Source organism: Triticum aestivum, chromosome 5B (assembly GCF_018294505.1).
Source record: "Triticum aestivum cultivar Chinese Spring chromosome 5B, IWGSC CS RefSeq v2.1, whole genome shotgun sequence".
Lineage (NCBI taxonomy): Eukaryota > Viridiplantae > Streptophyta > Magnoliopsida > Poales > Poaceae > Triticum > Triticum aestivum.
Genome location: NC_057807.1, coordinates 672,715,820 through 672,736,281, shown reverse-complemented (window position 1 = coordinate 672,736,281; position 20,462 = coordinate 672,715,820). Strand labels below are relative to the sequence as shown.

At 48.4% G+C, this 20,462-nt stretch overlaps 1 protein-coding gene and 1 pseudogene across 1 annotated transcript; both read left to right on the top strand.

Annotated features, from left to right (window-relative positions):
• The first annotated feature begins 8,401 nt into the window (after positions 1-8,401).
• Positions 8,402-10,508, top strand: LOC123115244 (uncharacterized; annotated as a pseudogene).
• Positions 10,509-16,493: 5,985 nt separating this feature from the next.
• Positions 16,494-19,690, top strand: LOC123117569 (uncharacterized). Its single transcript, XM_044538296.1, has 2 exons — positions 16,494-17,816; positions 18,425-19,690. Exons 1-2 carry the CDS (start codon positions 16,538-16,540, stop codon positions 18,505-18,507), a joined length of 1,362 nt encoding a protein of 453 aa, XP_044394231.1. The 5' UTR covers positions 16,494-16,537; the 3' UTR covers positions 18,508-19,690.
• Positions 19,691-20,462: the final 772 nt, after the last annotated feature.

The following is a 20,462-nucleotide window of genomic DNA, read 5'->3' as shown; positions in this document are numbered from 1 at the left end:
GGCCCTCGTAATAATTAAAAAATAGCAACAATAAGTATTTTGTTGTAAGTAGAAACAAAAAAAGAAAAAAAACAAGAAAGTGTTTTCAAATTTGAAAAGTAATGGCACTAACAGAAAGTTTATAATTTTCCTAAAACTAAAAGCAAAAAGAATTAAAAAATAAAGCAAAAAACAAAAGAAAATAAATAATGCAGGAAAAAAACAAAAAAACAACAATAAGTATTTTGTTGTAAGTAGAAACAAAATAAAATAAATAAAGCAAGAAAGAAAACAAAAAAAGTGTTTTCAAATTTGAAAAGTAATGGCACTAACAGAAAGTTTATAATTTTCCTAAAACTAAAAGCAAAAAAGAATCAAAAAATAAAGCAAAAAACAAAAGAAAATAAATAATGCAGAAAACAAAACAAAAAAACTGGAAAAAAATAAAAATAGCAACAATAAGTAAAGAAAATAAAAAAACAAAAAAATGCCACCTACTGGGCCCACATGGCCTGAATACGACTTGAATCCCTACTTTGGGCCAGGATTCAGGCCCGCAGTAGGCCCAGAAGGCCCATCAGGCAAAGCAGTAGCAACTAGGCCCGTAAGCCTGCAATGGAGAGGAGCTCGAGAGGGGTGCGGCAGTGGGGCTTATAAACCACTGCGCGCCCCTCTCAACTAGCGAGGTGGGACTAAACTTTGGCCCCCACGCGGGCAGCACAGGGGCCTTTGGTCCCGGTTGGTGGCACCAATCGGGACTAAAGGGGGGCCATTGGTCCCGGTTGGTGCCATCAACCGGGACTAAAGGCCGCAGCTTCCCGCCCTTTGGGCTGCCGAAAAGAGGCCTTTGGTCCCGGTTGGTGGCACCAACCGGGACTAAAGGGGGCATTAGTCCCGGTTCGAGTCACGAACCGAGACCAATGCTCCTTGTATATAAGTAGCACTTCGCAGTTTTGCAGAGTTCATCGCCACCAGTTGCCCCCCGACGACGCCGAGCACATCGTCGCCGCCAGGCTGCCCCGACGCCGCCCGCCGCCCCGCCGTCGCCGTCGCCGTCGCCCACGCCCGTCGTCGTCGCCGGCCTCCCCGAGCCCGCGCCGTCCTCCCCGAGCCCGCGCCCGCCGTCGTCGCCGCCAGGCTGCCCCGTCGCCGTCGCCCGCCCCGCGCGCCGCGCCCCGAGCCCCTGCCCCGTCGCCGTCGCCCGCCCCCGCGCGCCGCCACCGCTGTGAGCCGCCGCGCCGCACCGGCTCTGGTTTTTTTCATTTTTATTAGTTTAATTTTTTTGTTCAATGTATATATATGTGTGTATGTATGTGGCTCTGTTTTTTTTTCATTTTTATTAGTTTAGTTTTTTTGTTCATATATATATATATAATGTATATGTGTATGTATATGGCTATGTGTATGTAGATGTTCAAAAATTGTTCAGAGCATGTTTTTGTTCATATATGTATTTTTTGTTCATATGTGTATTAATGTTTTCATATATGCAAAAGATAGATTTTTAGAAAAGTTAGGTTTTTTTTCTGTTCATAGATTTTTTTGGTGATATTAATTATTGTAGAATATGCAAATGTTTGTATATTCATATGAACAATGCATTAGGCAAAACCTTTGTTTTTTTCGAAATTTTCTATTTGAACATTTTTTTAAAACAAGCAATACTAAAAGAATGAGAGGAAAAAGGAAAATAAGAAGAGGAAGAAAGGAGAAAAAGAGGAGAGGAAGAAGAGGAGAAATAAATAAGAAGAGGAAAAAAGAAGAAAAAGAAGAGGAGAAGAAGAAAGGAATAGAGGAGAAAGAAGAAAAAATAGAAGAAAAAATTCTATTTTTTCTTCTTCTCCTCTATTCCTTTCTTCTTCTCCTCTTTTTTTCTTCTTCTTTTTCTTCTTCTTCTTCCTTCTTCCTTCTTTCTCTTTTCTTCCTTTTCCTTAATTATTTTCCTTTCTCGATACCCCCTCCCCGATAACTCTCGAGGACACCCAAACCCTAGAGAGAAAACGATGTTGGTCTCCTACCCCCTCCCGCCGCGCCCCTACCCGACAAATTAACTCTCTCGAGGCCACCCAAATTTATCAAGTTAAAAGAGCGTTGTCGTCGAGGCCACCCCAAACCCTTGAAGCGTTGTGTCGAGGCGACCCCAAACCCTAGAGAAGCAGCGTCGAGGCCACTAACATGATTCCTTATTGTGATTAGCTAGCTAGTTCTACGTTTGCCACTAATATATATATATATATATATATATATATATATATATATCCATCTGTACCATGTTTGAATAATAATTGACATGTTGTAAATATTTGCAGAAACTATGGAGCACTCCCGAGACGAAGAAGCAGAAGCGATATTGAGGGACATAATCTCAAATGGAAGGGATGAAGTTGCGTCATTTCTCCTCGACACCGTTGTTGGTCAGCTGGAAGAACGGGGTGAAGAAGAGGGCTATGTTCATGATGGCTTCGGCCCATTAATGCCGGTACAAGAACAGGACTATGTTCATGATGGCTCCGGTGACACAATGGAGGAACAAGAAGGAGACCGTGCTGACTGCTCCGGTGACCGAACCGAGCCCGACCAGGTATATATATATATTAGTTAAGCCCGTGCTGACTAGTTAATTGATGCTTCCATTGTTTTGGTATATGTACACATATTAATTACTCTCGTCTTTCTTCCTTATAATTTCTAGCCCTCCGGATCGAGCACAACTTCGGTAAGGAGACGAGGCCCGAAGAAAAAGTTGAGCTCGGATGAAAAGTTTGAGATCATAGAAATCGCGCCCGACGGCGAACCGATTGAACCCATCCGGACAAGGAAGGCATTTTCTTCTCAGTGCGGGGTTCTTGTTAGGGACAAGATCCCGATCAGCATCCAGCAATGGTATAAGCCTAAGGAGGAAGACGCTCCGGTGTCTTATGTCAATGATATGCAGAAAGAAGATCTTTGGACTCAGCTGAAGGCAAATTTCACCCTACCGCCAGAGGAGGATCCGGAGAAGCCAGTTAAAGAGGAATTAATCAAGTCGTGTGCTCTTAAGAAGATGGCAACCCTAATGAGGAGGTGGAGGAAAGAGCTGAACCAGTTTGTCAAAGATAAAAAGACACCAGAATTCATCGGCAAATATGAGAAGATCAAAGATCACTGGCCCGCATTTGTGGCCCACAAGACATCGGAAAAGAGTAAGAAGATGTCGGAGACAAACAAGAAAAATGCTGCGAAGAAGACGCTTCACCATCGCACGGGGTCAGGTGGCTACCTGCAAGCCCGGCCTAAGTGGTCCAAGGCTGAGAATGATCTGCTTGAAAAAGGGATCGAACCAGAGACAATGAGATGGCCAGACCGTTGCCGGACTTGGTTCTTCGGGTCTGGCGGAACCTTGGACCCTGTAACAGGGTTTTGCCAGTGGACGGACGAGCAACTGGAATTACCAGTCAAGAACCTTCGACACTATATCGATGCAGCGCAGCGAGGGACGTTCCTTCCAAACAGGGAGAAGGACGAGCTCACAATGGCCCTTGGGAATCCTGAGCACCCTGGACGGACACGAGGCACGCCAGGCTCCATTCCGTGGAAGGTTGGTTTTCCGGACGCAGGGGGTTACAAAACCCACGAGAGGAGGAAGAAACTGGAGCAGGACCAACTGCAGGCGCTGCACGAAAGGGTAATGGGGCTAGAGGATCGAGAAGAGGAACGAGAAGCAGCAGATCGCAGCAAACGACCTGCCGAAGCTTCCCCCGAAGCTACCCCGCCATCTCAGCCGAGAAGCAGCGTGGCTTCCACCGAGCTGCTTCAGCCGGAGCATGTCTTGACGGCTCCTGCCAGCTATCCCGTGGATGGTATCACGGAGTCTCAAAATTGCCACATGATGGCGCGATGGATGACTTTCAAGGTCAAGGCGGCTGTTGGCCAAGTTTATCCTAGTGGACCCGGCACAACTTATCACTGCCAGCCGATTCCAAAAGGATATGCTAAGGTGATGGTGGATGAAATAACGGAGGGATTTGAGGACCTCGTGCTTGACCACCCTACCGGTGAAGGGGAGACTAGGCTGGGTTCTGCTCTGAAGACTCCATGCCTATGGAAGAAGGAGCTCATCAACCTTTTGAACTGGACGCCTCCGCCTCCTCCTCCTGCTCCGGCGAGTCAGGGCACTCCGCCTCCTCCACCGCCTCCTCCTCCGGCGAGTGACGATCAGGGCACGCGTGGCGGCACTCCGCCTCCTTCTCCGGCGCATGGCGGCACTCCGCCTCCTTCTCCGCCTGCGCCGGCGCTCCCGAGCAGCCAGCAGCATCCTCCTTCTCCGCCTCGCCAGCAAGGGCGGAAGAGACCCGCCGCCGCCCCGGCTGCTCCGGCGCGTCGTACTCCTTCTCCTCCGCCTCGTAAGCAAGCACGAAAGAAGACAGACGCCGCAGCCGCTCCGTCTGCTCCGGCGTCTAGCAGCACAACCAGAGGCGGGAGGCAATACAAATACGGTCCATCATCTCTCAAGCCTCTAGAGAAGTTACCGTACGAGAGGTCCGAGGAGGAAAACGATACGATTGTGCGGACCCACGTGAAGGAGTTCTTTGAAGGGGTGAAAGCAAAGAGACATCCACCTCCGGAGGAGAAGGTAGATCCGGTGAAAGCAAAGCGCACTCTCGACGCCCTGAGGAAACCACCAAAGTCTCCGCCGAGAACCAACTATGAGCGCATTACTGAACAAACATATCTCCAAGCCCAGCGGTCGGGAACTACTGTCAGTGCTAAAAGGTCAAAAGAACGATCAAAGGGGAAAAAATTGCCCAGCTCGGCGAACAAGCACAGCAATCGTGCCCCCCCCGCTCAATGTGTCTAATGCTCCGGGGACGGTGGCCGGTTATGGCAATCTTGACGATTACCTGCCTGACGATGCACTTCCTGATTTCTTGGAGGTGGACGGACACAGATACGAATACGGGAAGCCTCTCGTCAAAGATGAAAAATCTCTGACAACAATGATGCGAAGATTCCATAATTGGTACATGGAAACCTGCAGAGAGTCTGAGGGTAAGAATGCTTTGTATCTGCATATTAAAGAGGAGCACGATCTCGTTGCAAATGATCTGTTGACTGTTCCATTTGAGGAGTTCTTCGAGTTCTTCAATCAAAAGGCCCTCGATAAATTAATGGTCTTTTGCTACTGCCTGTAAGTACTATTTCTGTCATTAAGTCTCTATATATAGCTCGGCTCTTTCATTGCATGTATTTATAATTAATTATCCTCAATATATATATTATGCAGATTGAAGATCGTCGAGTGCAAAAAACAAGAAATTTATGATATTGGGTTCATTAACACAAATATCATAGATGTATTTCTGGTTGAAAAGAACGTCAAAGAGGCCGAGGACAACTTGCTACAATCGTTGATCAAAAATCAAAACAAAGATACCATACTCTTTCCTTACAACGGCCCGTGAGTGTTACTGTCGTGTGCATATTCGGTTTCCCTTATTACTCAAGCGAGCTTATAGTAATGTAATTGATGAGTTATGCATGCGTGCGCAGGTACCACTATATTCTTCTGGAGATTAAGCTTGAGCGTGGACTAGTAACCGTCTTAGACTCGAGACGGAAAGATCCCAAATCCTATGCGGACATCACTGAAATGCTCAGCAAGTAAGTTCAATCGATCATTATCGCACCATATCGGCAACTTTTTGTTCATTTCCTGATATCTCAAGTAATAATAATAATTTTCTTTGTCTTGCAGGGTTTGGAAACAGTTCACCGCAGAAGCTCCGGGACTGCCGAAGGAGCTGACATATAAATGGCCGAAAGTAAGTACTACTGGCTAGCTAGTTGCGCGCATCTCCCGTTGATTCTATAGCTATACTTTCATCAATGCCATTTATAATGCTTCATTATCAGTTTGATTGACCTCTATTTCTCGTAAAGTGCTTGTGGCAGGAGGAAGGGAATGATTTCTGTGGATACTACGTGTGCGAGTTCATCCACACCGCGACTTTGAAAAACAAGCGGGGCTACTCTCAAAGACAATATGAAGTGCGTAAGCAATAATATTCACAATTTCATTTTATTACACCATCATTTCTGTTGAGTTTCATTCATATATATGTATTAATTAACCCCCTTCTTCAAATTAGACGTGGCAGATGCGGAATGAACTCCTAGAACCAGATCGCATGAAAGCAATTCAAGAGGAATTGGCGGGATTCTTTCTTGACCACGTCATCAATAAAGCCGGAGAATACCATGTGGAAATTGATTTCAAATGCTAGGGGTTTGTAATTAAGAGATCTTATACATATTGTACATGTATGTAGCCAGTAGCGTCGGATACATGATACGAAAACTTGTTGTTCGACCAATCTCTCGGAGAAGGAGAGGTCGATCGATCACTTCTCTCGGTATGCATGACGAACTTCTGTACTGAATGGTTCTCTCGATCACTTATGTATATATAGTACGTAGCGTCGACCAAGCACGGACATAAGAGAGGACACTTCTCTCTATTAATTAGCTAGCTAACACAATATATGAAACACCTAAATTAACCCCCCAAAACCCCCAACCTCCCCTCCTTTCAAAAAAAAAACAAAAACCCCAGCCAATGGAATGCTGACGCGTGGATGCCTTTTGGTCCCGGTTGGAGCCACCAACCGGGACCAAAGGCCACCTGACTGGGCTCGGCGCACAGGGCCACGTGGAGGCACATTGGTCCCGGTTCTGGTTTGAACCGGGACTAATGGGTGGAGGTATTAGTAACGGCCCATTAGTCCCGGTTTATGAACCGGGACTAAAGGCCCTTACGAACCGGGTCTATTAGGTGTTTTTCTACTAGTGTAGGAATGATGCCTTCTCACTTGTCAGTAGTAGGGGCGGCCACGCACCACTGTCCAGGTGAATTCTCGCCCAAATATACCCGTACGCATGTGCTTTTAGCACGATTGAAATCTTTATTATTATCTTTAGTACTCTACGGTTTCCTTCTACAGGAGCATAAATGTCAAACTCTAGTCTGGGAGCGACTAACCTGTGCACCGCTCTATAGCACACCACCTGGAGTTTGAATTTCAGGCCTACACCGACTACGTGGCCTAGTAGTCAACCTAAGCAACGACTCGCCTACGAACCCCCGTTATGTGCAGACGGACTGAGCCACGGCTCAGGCATCTAATCCAGACAGACCCGTCCCCCATTGTTCAACTCACACTGCCGCTCGTCAGTTAGGTCCCACCGTCGACAACTGTTCAGGTGCGTATACAGCCCTTATTAGACTTTACTGCGCACTGAACCTGTCCCATCAAACCAGATTTTTAGAATCCCAAGAGAGACATCAACGGATTGGATTTCAGGTGCAGGTGAGCCTGGGCACCAAAACGCCACGTCCATCTATGTATACCTTCTCAGAAAATGTAGTTACTTGGGTTGCATTGAGAGGGCACCGAAGGCCTCTGCCATTTAGAAGCTTGAAAATACTCCCTCCGTTCTGCAATATAGTGCGCATGGTTTCCAGCACAGGTACCAACTCATGCGCTGGCACTAAATTTTAGACGAGAAAGTCCCCAACCCATGTGCAAGAAGTACTAGTACTAGTACGCCGGCCTCCTCTGTTCCAACTCGACGCGAGCGTGAACAACCGGCAAGAAAGCCGACCAGGGAAGAGGAGATGCGGGCCAAGGATGCGGTTGCGCCGGCCATGGGCACGCTGGACGTGAAGAAGCCTGCCGTGGCGGTCACGGAGACATCGGAAGCCGCATCTGGCTCCTGGGAGCTGCCGCCGCTACTGCACAGGAAGTCGGCGCTGGCGTGCTGCCGCTTCGACTCCAAGAATCACCCAACCTTGTCGGTGGCCCGCTGGAATCGACATCGACCTCGGACCCAAGGCGGAGCTGCTCAACGGTGTTGAGGAAAGAAGATTGAGAAAGGGGCAGTCGGCACCTGAGGAAGTCGATTGGCACCAGTGCAAGCTAGATGTACGAACGGCGGCGTACTCGGAGTGGCGAATGGCACCGGTGTAAGGTGGATTGTACAGGCAGACGATGATGCGCCTTGACCGGCGTCCATGAGTGTTCATCCATCCGGCACAGAGAAAAGCAGGCTGGTGTAGAGCACGCCGGAGCACGACCGCACGTGCGGAGGTGGGGGTGAGGAAGAGCGCGGCGAGGGAGATGCTTCGTTCCAACCGTCATGATGCATTGATGCTTGTGTGGAAGGAAGGGGATAAAACGGGGCTATTTTCGTCCAGAATTGATTACGGCTGCTAATACGCACTACAATATGGAATATGCCAGGAAAAATTATGCGCACTAGAATCTGGAACGGAGAGAGTAACGAGGAGGCTGAGAAGGGAAACAGCTCGTCGCGGTTGAGCTCAGCCATGCACTCCACCCCCTCCGCTGCACACCCACACGCCCCAGATCAGATCTAGACAGCCATGGCAGCAGCGCCGCCGGCGATCCCGGACGACCTCATCGAAGAGATCCTCCTCCGCCTCCCGCCCGACGACCCCGCATTCCTCCTCCGCGCCTCCATTCTCTGCAAGGACTGGGCCGGCATCGTCTCTCGCCCGGCCTTCCGCCGCCGCCTCCACGAGCTCCACCCGACACCACCCCTCCTCGGCTTCCTCCGCGACGGGCTCTACGAGCGCATCCCCCGCTTCATCCCCACCACCGCCTCGTCCTTCTCTCCCGCCGCCCCGGACTGGCACTCCTGGCGGGCCAAGAACTGCCGCCATGGTCGCGCCCTCTTCATCTCCACGGGCAAGGGTACTCTGGAACTCCTTGTGTGGGAGCCAACCACGGGCGCCCAGCAGCGCGTGCCGGTGCCCGCGGCGTTCGGGAGCTGGAACAACTACCCGATGGCGGCTGTGTTGTGCGCAGCGGATGGGTGCGACCATCGCGACTGCCTCGGTGGTCCTTTCCGCGTGGTCTTCTCCTTCTCAGACCTCCCCGAGGATTTTGACCCACAGGAGGAGGAGGAGTGGGTTAGGTCGGCGACCGTTTACTCGTCGGAGACTGGCACCTGGGGAGAGCTGACCTCGGTGCACAGCGAGTTCAACATTAGCTACCAACGATGTGCTAGCGTGCTTGTTGGCAGCTCTTTGCTCTACTTCAGGGGCAGGACCGAACATACGTCAATCATGGAGTATGACTTGGCAAGTCACGCCCTGACCGTGTCTGAGCCACCAGATGACTGCACCGAACACGGATGTAACCTCATGCTGACGGAGGATGGTGGATTGGGACTTCGTTCAATGAGCATATCAAATTTACCCGCAAAAAAAAAAATGAGCATATCAAATTGTGGACATGGGAGGCGATTGGCGACCCTAATGCAGGATGGGTGCTGAGTCGGGTCATCGACCTGTACAACTTGCTACCTATTGGTACTCGTAGTGATGCACGCTATGGAGGGTCGTATGTGGTGAGGTTTGTTGAGGGAGCAAATGTCATTCTTGTTAGCACGGTTGCTGGCCTGTTCACAATTGAGCTACAATCAGAGCACGTGAGGAAGATCCAGTTGTTGGTTCCTACACTCCTGGGCCCAGAGGTGAGCACCACAATCTTCTGGCATTGAAGCCTAGTGAGGAAGCAGGTGGTGGGGAGGAGAAAACGGTAGATCAAGCGCCGCTGCTGTTCGACAAGGGGTCCAATGCATTCAAGGAGGGGGACTTTGTCAACACCTTCGAAAGCATCAGCCATGGCCACAATATGAGGTGAGGGCTCTACTCCAAAACGCCTCCACATTCAAACATTTGTATGGATGTGATTGTGGAAAAAAGACTTTACCTTAATTAGTTCAGTGCTCTTTAAGATCAGCTGTTGGTTTCCATGTGCCCTTAGTTACTTTGTGACTTTGAGTACTTTAGTTTGGGAGATGAATTTACAACGGTTTCAGATGTTCCACGTCGATGTGGTTGCCAACCGATGTTTATCTTTATTGTGTTTGGGCGAGCCCAACTGTGTTTTAGGGATTCAGTGAGTCGAACTATCCCTAGTAACTTTTTCCTTTCATAGCAGTACTTGAGAGTTAGGACCTGGCATCTTTTGTTATGACATGTGCTTTGCAATGTACATAAACTCAAAGTGCATTTATTGGAGGGATAGATGTTATCCTATTCTAGAAGAGGTATATACCTCTGGTGTTGGCTAGTTAAAAATATTTCATCGATGTGCAGTTGATTTGTATGGTACTATCATAATCTGCACAAGCACCGTCAACAGAATAATTGTTGATGGAATAATTGCAGCTGTTTGTTCAACCTCAGATTGCCGTAACCTTCATAGCCTTTGTCATCTACAAGCTTAACAATTATAGACTGAAAATTTGTGCCTTTGTTTTCACCTAGGGTTCCGCGTCATGGAGAAGTTGCTCAGGAGGCTGCAAGCACGCTCAACATATATGGATGTACCTTGCTGCCCAAAGCTGCACCAAATGAAGAATCAGTGATGGGTACAAGCAGAAAAGATGATGCCGGGAACTCAACAACCTCTGGTAGCAATGTCGAGTGTGCTCCACCTTCAGAGAAAGGTGATTCGTAATAATGTACTGTATACTCTGCCCTTTACACAAGGCTAGTGTCGGTGCCACGACTGCAACCACAATTTGAGAGTGGCACTCCGCGCCAAGACTATGTGCTCCCGCATATACAAGTTGCATAGTAATAATAGTCTTGTTTGGGGCTTGGAACTGATTCACACTGATCACTTGAATACGCATCGTCTTTCATTAGGAGGCCATTTAATTGATGCTTTCTTTGTTAGTAGTTCTTATTCAACTTTGTCAAAAGGTAGTACATGACGTACAGAAGAAACGATCTGATGCTCATAACAAAATTGATTTGTTGGTTGACCATATTCGCAACTTGTCTTCTAAGTTTATATGTATTTCCTTTTATCTTTCTTACCTTTATAGTTGGATACTCCCGCATCTGTGTGGATCTCATTATTTCGTGTTACTTTTCTTTAAAGAGTAGTCTAGTAGTAGTACAATATCTGATGGCCGTGCTTTTCCTCCTACAATATGGTCTGAAAATGCCGGATACTGTAGCAAGTAGTGAATACAAGGCCAAAGGCAAGTACAGTTTCCTGCCTAGCCATATAATCTACTGGTAAAATTTCAGGAGCATTTAAGCAAAAGGTTTGACACAAAACAAAAGAACAAATACTGTTGACCAAATATGAAGATTTGGTACTACAAATCATTATCGTCAGGACAAAAGTAGGGCAGTGCAACCGACAGATATTTCTCTTGTTAAAACTTGTAAGGGTTTGGATAGTGAACTTATAAATAAAGCAACACTGTTAAGCTGCACTTTTCGGTTGGCAGCCGTCGGTCTTGCCGGGGTTTGAAGGGGAGCCCGTCGTGGAGGACTTGCACTAGGGTGCGGTGCTGGTGGTTCGGTAGGTTCGCAACATGAATTGTACGCCTTTCAAAATGTTGGTGTGGAACGTGCGGGGTCTTAACAGCCCGGCATGTAGGAATGTGGTAGCCCAGGTGGTGGCCGCGGCCAATCCGAGTGTGGTGTGCCTGCAAGAAACTAAAATGGAGGTTGTAACTCTTGATGTAGTTCGTCATTGCCTCGGCTATAAATTCGGGAACTTCTTTTACTTGCCGGCGAGTGGTACTCGTGGTGGAATCATGTTAGCATGGGACGAGTCGGTGGTGCGTGTGTCTAACCCGCACTACATGGATTACACGCTTACGGTCCTGGTCATGCCGGTGGAGGGCCCGCAGTGGTGGTTGACAGGTGTGTACGGGCCACAGCTCGACCAAGAGAAGTTGCTTTTCCTGCGGGAGTTGGATGAAATCCGTGAGCTCCATGCTGGACCGTGGATGGTTGCGGGCGATTTTAACCTTTTGGTTAACCCAGAGGACAAGAGTAATGAGAGGATAAACCGCAGAATGATGGGCAAGTTTCGCTCCAAGCTGAACTCGCTTGAGCTGAAGGAGGTTTATCTGAATGGGCGTCGGTACACTTGGTCTAATGAGAGAGTGAACGTGACACTTGAGAAGGTGGACCATGTATTCTGCACTGCGTCGTGGGAGGAGCTGCACCCAACTTGTTGCCTGAGTGCGGTGGGATCGGCCATATCGGATCATTGCCCGCTACTGCTTGACGTGAACACGGACCTGTGCATGGGGTCACGATTCAAATTTGAGGCTTTTTGGACGAAGGCAGATGGATTCTTGGATACTGTAGCAGAAGCTTGGGCCTCTGTACCACGTGAGGATAATCCTTTCAAGACTTTGGATTTGCGGTTGAGAGCTACGGCAAAAAGCTTAAAGCGGTGGAGCGACCGGTGGATCGGTAATGTTAAGCTTCAAATCACGATCGCGCTGGAAGTGATCCAGCGGCTGGATAAGGCGATGGACATGAGAGCTTTGACTGAGTTCTGAAACAGAAACTGTTAGGGCTTTGCTCGCTTGAACGGACCATCGCGAGGCAGCGATCTAGGATCCTTTTTCTACGGGAAGGAGAGGGTAACACGCGGCTGTTCCACCAATCGGCGTGTCACCGACAGAGGCGGAACATGATCACCTCGTTGTCTGATGGAGTTTCAATGGCCACGAATCAGGATGAGATTGCAAGCATGGTAGATGGGTATTGCAAGAATCTATTTGGAACTGCCCAGCAATGATTGGCCTCTATCAACTTGGAAACGCTCCAGCTACCTTGCTTACACATGCCGGGCCTTGACATCGCATTCACTGAGGAGGAGGTACGGAAAGTTGTTCATGCGATGCCCATGGACAAGGCGCCCGGTCCGGACGGATTCACAGGCCGTTTTTATGCTTCATGCTGGGAGATTATTAAAGGAGACATCATGGCCGCGCTGGACTCTTTTTCTCGTGGTGATATGCGCGGGTTGCATGCTATCAATAAGGCAATCGTTTCCTTGTTGCCTAAGGTGGATGGGGCGATCGACATTAAAGATTTCAGGCTTGTGAGCCTGGTCCATGGGGTGATCAAGATTTTTGACAAGCTACTTGCGGGTAGATTAGCCTTGGAGCTGCCAGGGCTGGTTGGTAAGCACCAAACTGCCTTTGTCAGGGGACGTTCCATACATGACAACTTCATGTTGGTGCAAATTACAGCAAGGAGATTGCACGCGCTCAAGCAGCCTACCATCATGCTCAAGGTGGATATCTCAAAGGCATTTGATTCGGTGCAGTGGCCATTCTTGGTGGAAGTGTTGAGGTGCATGGGTTTTAGCACTAAGTGGATCGACTGGATCTATGGATTACTTGCAACATCGTCAACAAGGATCATGGTTAATGGTGTGCCAAGAGAGCCTATCTTCAATTGGCAGGGTCTGAGGCAGGGTGACCCTGTCTCTCCAATGCTATTCATCCTCACAATGGAGCCACTTCAGAGGATGTTTGGGGTGGCTCTCGAGCGTGGTCTCATTTCCCCGCTAGCTTCCAGAGGTTTAACCGAGAGAGTATCTATGTTCGCGGATGATGTCATGATTTTCCTCAAGCCGGAGGTACAAGACCTCACTACTTGTGCAGCCTTGCTGCGTCTCTTTGGTGAAGCGTCTGGTCTCAGAGTTAACCTGCAGAAGAGTGCAGCTTTGCCAATTCGGTGCAATTCAGTGATCATGGAGAGGGTGGTACAGGTGCTTGGCTGCCCCCAAGGTGCTTATCCATGCAGATACTTGGGGCTCCCCCTCACCCTGCGAAAGCAAACAGCAGCCCAGCTGATGGGTATGGTGGATCAACTGGCTCGATGCCTACCTAGGTGGATGGCTGTCAACATGCCGAAGAGTGGAAGAATGACTCTTGTCCAATCTGTGCTCTGCGCAATCCCTATACATATGATGATGGCATTGGACATCCCACAGAAGGTCATAAAGGCCATGAATAAGATTTGCCGCGGGTTCTTGTGGTGCGCCAACGACCAGGCATCCGGTGGACAGTGTAGAGTGGCCTGGGAGAAAGTGTGCTCACCGAGATGGGCAGGAGGACTTGGCATTCCCAACCTCAAGTGGCTGAACGCGGCCATGCAGGCACGATGGCCCTGGCTGAAAAGAGTGGATCCATCAAGACCGTGGGCGAAGCTTGATATCTCAGTCCCTCGAAGATCGATGCAAATATTCCAGGCTGCAACCCATGCGACGATGGGAAATGGTGAGAGCACGTTGTTTTGGGAGGACAGATGGGTGGATGGATTCAGAGTGGAGGAGCTGGCGCCAACACTTTATAGTACGGTACGACAAAGGATTCGAGGCAGCCGTACAGTCAGTCATGGCCTGACGAACGGAGCCTGGGCTTTAGATATAGGACCTGAAGTGATGAATCAGATGCTTTAGGAGTACCTAAGGTTATGGGATCGAATGGAGAGAGTGCAGCTACATCAGGACTCGGTGGATTCAGTGAGGTGGGCGTGGGAGCCAAGCGGCTCCTTCTCCACGAGGTCGGCATACCAGGCTAAATTCTGGGCTCGAGAGAAGGATCCAATGGCGCAGTTCACATGGAAGTCCAAGGCTCCCTTGAGATGCAGATTTTTCACTTGGCTTGCGTTGCAGAACAGATGTTGGACATCGGACAGATTAGCGAGCCGGGGACTACAACATGAGGATGCTTGTCCGTTCTGTGATCAAGTTGAGGAGAGTATGAACCACCTAATGCTCCGGTGTGTCTTCGCCACAGAAGTATGGGCACGGGTGTGCACGGCCTGGGGTAAGCCACAATGGCAGAGTGGTGCGTGAGCACAGCAGATAGTGCGGCTGAGAAGAAGGACACGCGGGCGCTGCTCGTCCTGGTGCTTTGGGAGCTGTGGAAGCATCGCAATGGCATAGTGTTTGAGGGGGATGCCCCGTCGATTGTGTATGTAATGCGTAGGATAGCTGTGGAGTGCGCAGCGTGGAAGGAGGCAGGCTTGCTTAGATTGGACGTTGATCGCTTTCTAGCAAGCTTGCAGGTGGGGGATGTCGTGAGGATTTAGCGTGTAAGTGTTGTACGGGCGGAGTTGGGATGATGTAATCGCCAACGTGGAGGGGCTCTTTCCCCCTTTCCCTTCTTGAATATATAGTATGCACACTCGTGCATATTCGAGAAAAAAAAAGTTGATTGAAGATTACATGTCGAATCTTATAGTTACAGTCACAATAACTTGACAACAATGATGACCCTGTCAATTTACATCTTCGTACCGCCAGTGCTGCAGTCCTGAGTTAAAGTTGCAAAATGATGCACCACTATAACAGGCTGTTTGCAATACCTGAAAATGGCAATGTAACAGTGTATGCATAATTTCTTCGCAAACTGATATCACGGCTCAACAAGTTAGAATTACTAGTTGCAAGAAATATCCATTGGTTATCAATGTTGCAAAGGCAACTAGTTGCAGGAGATGATGGAGACAGACAATTTGGCAGGCATCAGTATTATTTGTGGAGATACTTCCTATGATTGTTTGCTCAGTATTCACATCACATATGAGCCTCATAGACTTATTCCTAGAAAAAGAAAAAAAGGGGGGGGCTAATCTCCCAGTCCCACTGAAGGCTGCACTGTCCTATCAGATTCCTGCCTGAAAGTTAAAATTACATCCTTGGCTTGTGCTTGTTCTTCAGATTTGGACGAGAGAATATTGAAACAACAAGATGAGGAGGAGGGGGGCATCAACACAAATAAAAAGAAAGAGAAGAAGGTAAGTGCAACCGTGTTTGTTTATGTATATAATATATTGCCTGTTTGAATTTATAATAGCTGGGTATCAAATGGTTTCAGGGTGAGCAGGCTTGCTGGAATGGACCTGAGGACATTGATGCTACGATGAGTTTCAGAGGGTTGGGCACCTTGAAGATGTGAATGCTGCTCAGCTGCTATCTTCTTGTCAGGTGCTTCTGCCGAAAGACATGGTTGTCGGTTTGTTGCTATATGCACCTGGGTCTCGAGATAGCGTCAGTCAGTCACAACTCTATGATGCAAAGCTGCAGAGTGGCGATTCTGCAGAGCGGCCGCTATGAGCTACAATTGCGCCGCCGCCGCTTGATAGGGTTTGGGGGAATCAGGCGGAGGAGAGAGACGAGTCGGGCCGGGAGAGAGGGCCAGTTTGGCCCCTCTTTTCCGGAAGTGGTAATTTCGTCCACCTAAAAAATTGACTACCTATATAAATCCTAAAAGGTTGACAAAAATTAGGCGGCAGAGGATAACGGAAGTGACGTAAGTGTCAACTTAGTGTTAGATAAGGAAGAAAAAAATCTGAGTCAGATAACAAAAGGCATAACTTAGTGTTAGATAAAAAAGGCAGCCCCAGTGCATGTAGCTCCTGCTTGCGCAGGCTCTGGGGAAGGGTCCGACCACTTTGGATCTAATGTATGCAGTCTTTCCCTACATTTCTGCAAGAGGCTATTTTCAGGACTTGAATCCGTGACCTCATGGTCACAAGGCAGCAGCTTTACCACTATGCCAAGGCTCCCCTTCTAGATAAGAAAGAAAAAAATCTGAGTCGGATAGGGAAAGAAAAGTTAAGATGATGTTAAATAAGGAATTATCTCTTCCAAATTCCAGCCCACCTCTCCGCTCCATACTCCACACCAACACCCAGATCTAGCACACCATGGCAGCAGCGCCGCCGTCGCTCCCGGACGATCTCATCCAAGAGATCCTCCTCCGCTTCCCAACCGACGACCCTACCTGCCTCCTACGATCCTCCCTCGTCTGCAAGGGCTGGAGCAACATCATTTTCCACCCCAGCTTTCGCCGCCGCCTCCACAAGATCCACGAGGCATCCCCCGTGCTCGGCTTCCTCCACGACGAGGCCAACGAGCGCACCCCGTACTTCATCCCCACCACTGCGTCGTCCTTCTCCCTCGCTGCCCCGGACCACCGCTCGTGGCGGGCCCTCGATTGCCGCCATGGTCGTGCCCTCTTCCTGTCCAGATCCCAGGATGCCAAGGAACTCCTCGTGTGGGAGCCAATCACGGGTACCCAAGAGCGTGTACCGCTGCCTGTAGCGTTCGAGTTTGGCTACTCGGCGGCGGCCGTGTTCTGCGCAGTGGATAGGTGCGACCATCGCGGCTGCCTTGGGGGTCCTTTCTGCGTGCTTTTCGTCTTCTCCTCCAAGGAAGACGCCGACGAGTATGTAACGTCGGCATGTGCATACTCGTTAGAGATTGGTGCCTGGGGCGGGATGACCACAATGCACGGCGAGTTCATAGGGTTCACAAAATATTCAAGTGTGCTCATTGATAGCTCTTTGCTCTACTTCATCGTCTACGACTACGTGGACACTGAGTCAATCCTGGAGTATGACTTGTCAAGGCATGTTCTGACTATATTCAGCGTACCAGGCAACTATTATGACTGCACATGTACTCTCATGGTGACGGAGGACGGTGGGCTTGGATTAATCCAAGACTTGCGTCGGCATCTCAAGTTGTGGACAAGAGAGGCGAGTGATGGCACTGATGCAAAATGGTTGCTGAGCCGGGTCATCTACCCGCACAATTTGCTCCCAACCAGTGCTTTGTTGGATGAATGTTATGTAGTGGCACTGAAGGCCTTTGCTGAGGGAGCAAATGCAATTTTTTTTACTACAGTTGTCGGCCTCTTTGCAATTGATCTACAATCTGAGCTGGTGATGAAGGTGTCCGACCATTGTGGCTTCCGTTTCCATAAATTTATTCCAATTGTCACCTTCTACACTCCTGCGCCAAGAGGCGACCACCAGAATCAACTGCTATCGAAGCCTAGTGAGGAGGCATGTAGTGGGGAGGGGGGAGAGGGGGAGAAAACAATACATCAGGCACACGAGCTGTTCAATAAGGGGTCCAATGCTATCAATGAGGGAGAATTTGTCAACACCTTTGAATGCATCAGCCACGACAATATGTTAGGTGAGGGCTCCATTCCCAAACACTTCCCCTATTCCGAGCTATGCTGAAACATTTGTATGGATGTGATTGTGGAATAAAGCTTCCCCTTAGTTCAGTGCTCTTTAAGAATAGCACAATGTGCCCTTAGTTGCTTTGGACTTTAAGTCGTTATGTTCAACAGATGAGTTCAGAAGAGTTTTAGATGTTTTAGCCTTCTAGGATGATGTAGTTACCAAGTGGTCTATCTTTTGTTCTACAACGAGCCAAACTACATTTGAGGAGTTTACTGAGTCGGATTAACCTTAGTGTTTTTCCATGGTGGTACTTAAGAGTTAGGACTTGGCATCTTTTTTCATGATATCTGTGTTGTGATGAACACTAAATCAAAGTGCATTTATTTAAAGGGTAGGTGTTATCCTATTCGAGAAGAGTTATATACCTCTGGTGATGTTTAGTTTGTTGTTATAAATAACAGTCAACAAAACATAGTTAGCACCTCATGCCAAAATGATTGATAGAATAGTTGTAGTTGTGCTGTTCTACCTCAGGTTGAGTAACTTTTGCGGTCTTGTGTTATCTACAAACTTAACAATTATAGGCTGAAAAATTAAACCTTTGTTTTCACCAAGGGTTCCGCATCATGAGGAAGTTGCTCTTGGATGTGCTGCCACGTTCAAGAAATATGGATGCACATACAATGCTCAAGAGGTGAATGATTCTTTGGATGATGTTACTAAGAGTGTGTCAAGTGAAGAATCGTTGAAGGGCACAAGCAGCAAAGATGATGCTGGGGACTCAAATACCTCTGGTAGCAATGTTGAGGTAGCTGCTCCGTCTTCTGAGAAAGGTGATTATCAAGAAGGTATTGTACATCATTGTCCCTTTCTTTGCCCCAGTGGTGATGCCAGGGCTGCGCAACTGTGTGGTGAAATACTTTTTCCAGTGAAATTTGCATTCTTCTCTAGGTTTCTGCATGAAATTTCAATTCTATGGAATAGTTTCACAAAAAAAAAATTGGATCACCCAGCCGTGCATTTTTAACGAGCCACTGCCACTGCCACCGGATAGATACACACAGATAAAATGGCCATTTAATCATATACAAAAGAATGTCTTGTTTGGGACTTGGAAGGAACTGTTTGCTGTTTGGACTTTTCTCGTTAGTTCTCGTCATCATTCAATAGAATCACGTTTAATATATGTTGTTCTGGTAACAACTATTTTTTAATCATATAGATAGTACATGATGTTGCTGAAAGCATAAAATAATTCCATTTCTGGGAAAAAATATTGTTCGGGTTGGCCATATCTTAAACTTGTGTCTGGTGTCGTATGTCAGCCATTTGCCTTCTAAATTTGTATACATATATTTTATCTTTCCTACATATACACTTAAATAGCAATGCCATTTTGACATAGATGGATCTATCTAGATAGTGTACTTGCACAAGGTAGCTTTTACTACATAAGAGCTACTATTTTGGAAAGTGCCTTCTGAGCACGAGCTCATATGCACGGGTTATCTTAGCCAAGCGTTCGCTCCAAGATTCGTACTGCATCTCGTATTTCAGTAAGTATTTGCGTTGTACATTCCTGCAGTCATTTCATATGGCCCACATTGTTCAGACACTTATTGCAACGTTTGTCGTTATGCCACGTCCGGCCTAGGTGTTCTCAAATGTTGTGGCCCGTCTTCAAACACAGATCCAGCTCGGTAGCTTGCACTGTGCATTTCCTTGCTGCTGCCACAACGTTTGCTCGCCCCAGTTCTCGTCCTTGCGCTGCTGCTGTTACTGTTCGTGCGGCAAAGCACTTACATGACGTGCGTGTGGAGTACGTTTAGCATCCGGTTTACGATTTATTTATGTCAATCTGCCCAAGCAGTGCGTCCTGTTTAGCTACCCACTAATATTTCAAGTTATGCCTTGTACGCTGTTGGTTTTCATTTTGGTGTAACCATCCTGTCTAATATGGCACCTGGAGTTCCTAGAGATCAGATAGTTCGTTGTCCGATCGTCCATGTGATGATCAGTAATAAAATATATTTCGCTCCACCATGTCAATATCATTTCCATGCTACGATAGTTTGGCCAGTCAGATGCTTGGTAAGAGCATCTCCAGCCGTTGGCCACCCAGGGGGCGCGTAAAATCATCGCCTGGGGAGAGCCGGCGCAAAGAAACGGTCTGGGGCGAGTTGGTTCCCAGTCGCCGGCCCCAAACGCATCTAATTTAAAAAAAAAACATTCGGCGAAGTTCGGTCAAACACGGCTAAAATTCGGCAAACTTTGGCATATATTAGACATGTTCGCGGCTTACATAGCAAATTTATGTAAAAAAAGAAATCGCTGAACACTGAGTAGTCGTCGTCGTCGCCGCCATCCTCGCCGCCGCCGTCATCGTCGGCCTTCTCCTCCTTAACGCGGCCGTCCCCGCTGGACCCTTGCCCGGCGTCGTCATGTCGGACTGGTGGCGGCGGCGGCGCGTCGTCGTCGTCGCTGTCGTCGAGGACGACGACGCCTTCTTCGTCGCGGCCCCGGCGGCGCTGCTCGAAGCGTTGCAGGGCGGCGCACTGGCGCTCCATCTCCATCTTCAGGTAGTCCCTGCGCGCCCATTTCAGGGCCCGCCTCATCGTCGAGCTCCACGTCGCCGTGCTCTGTCTTCACGGCG

Bases quoted from the DNA above. Each gene is read 5' to 3' on its own strand.
- LOC123117569 (XM_044538296.1), top strand. From the start codon at position 16,538: ATGGCAGCAGCGCCGCCGTCGCTCCCGGACGATCTCATCCAAGAGATC. The intron at 17,817-18,424 runs GTGAGGGCTCCA...GTTTTCACCAAG, and splicing joins CAGCCACGACAATATGTTAG to GGTTCCGCATCATGAGGAAG.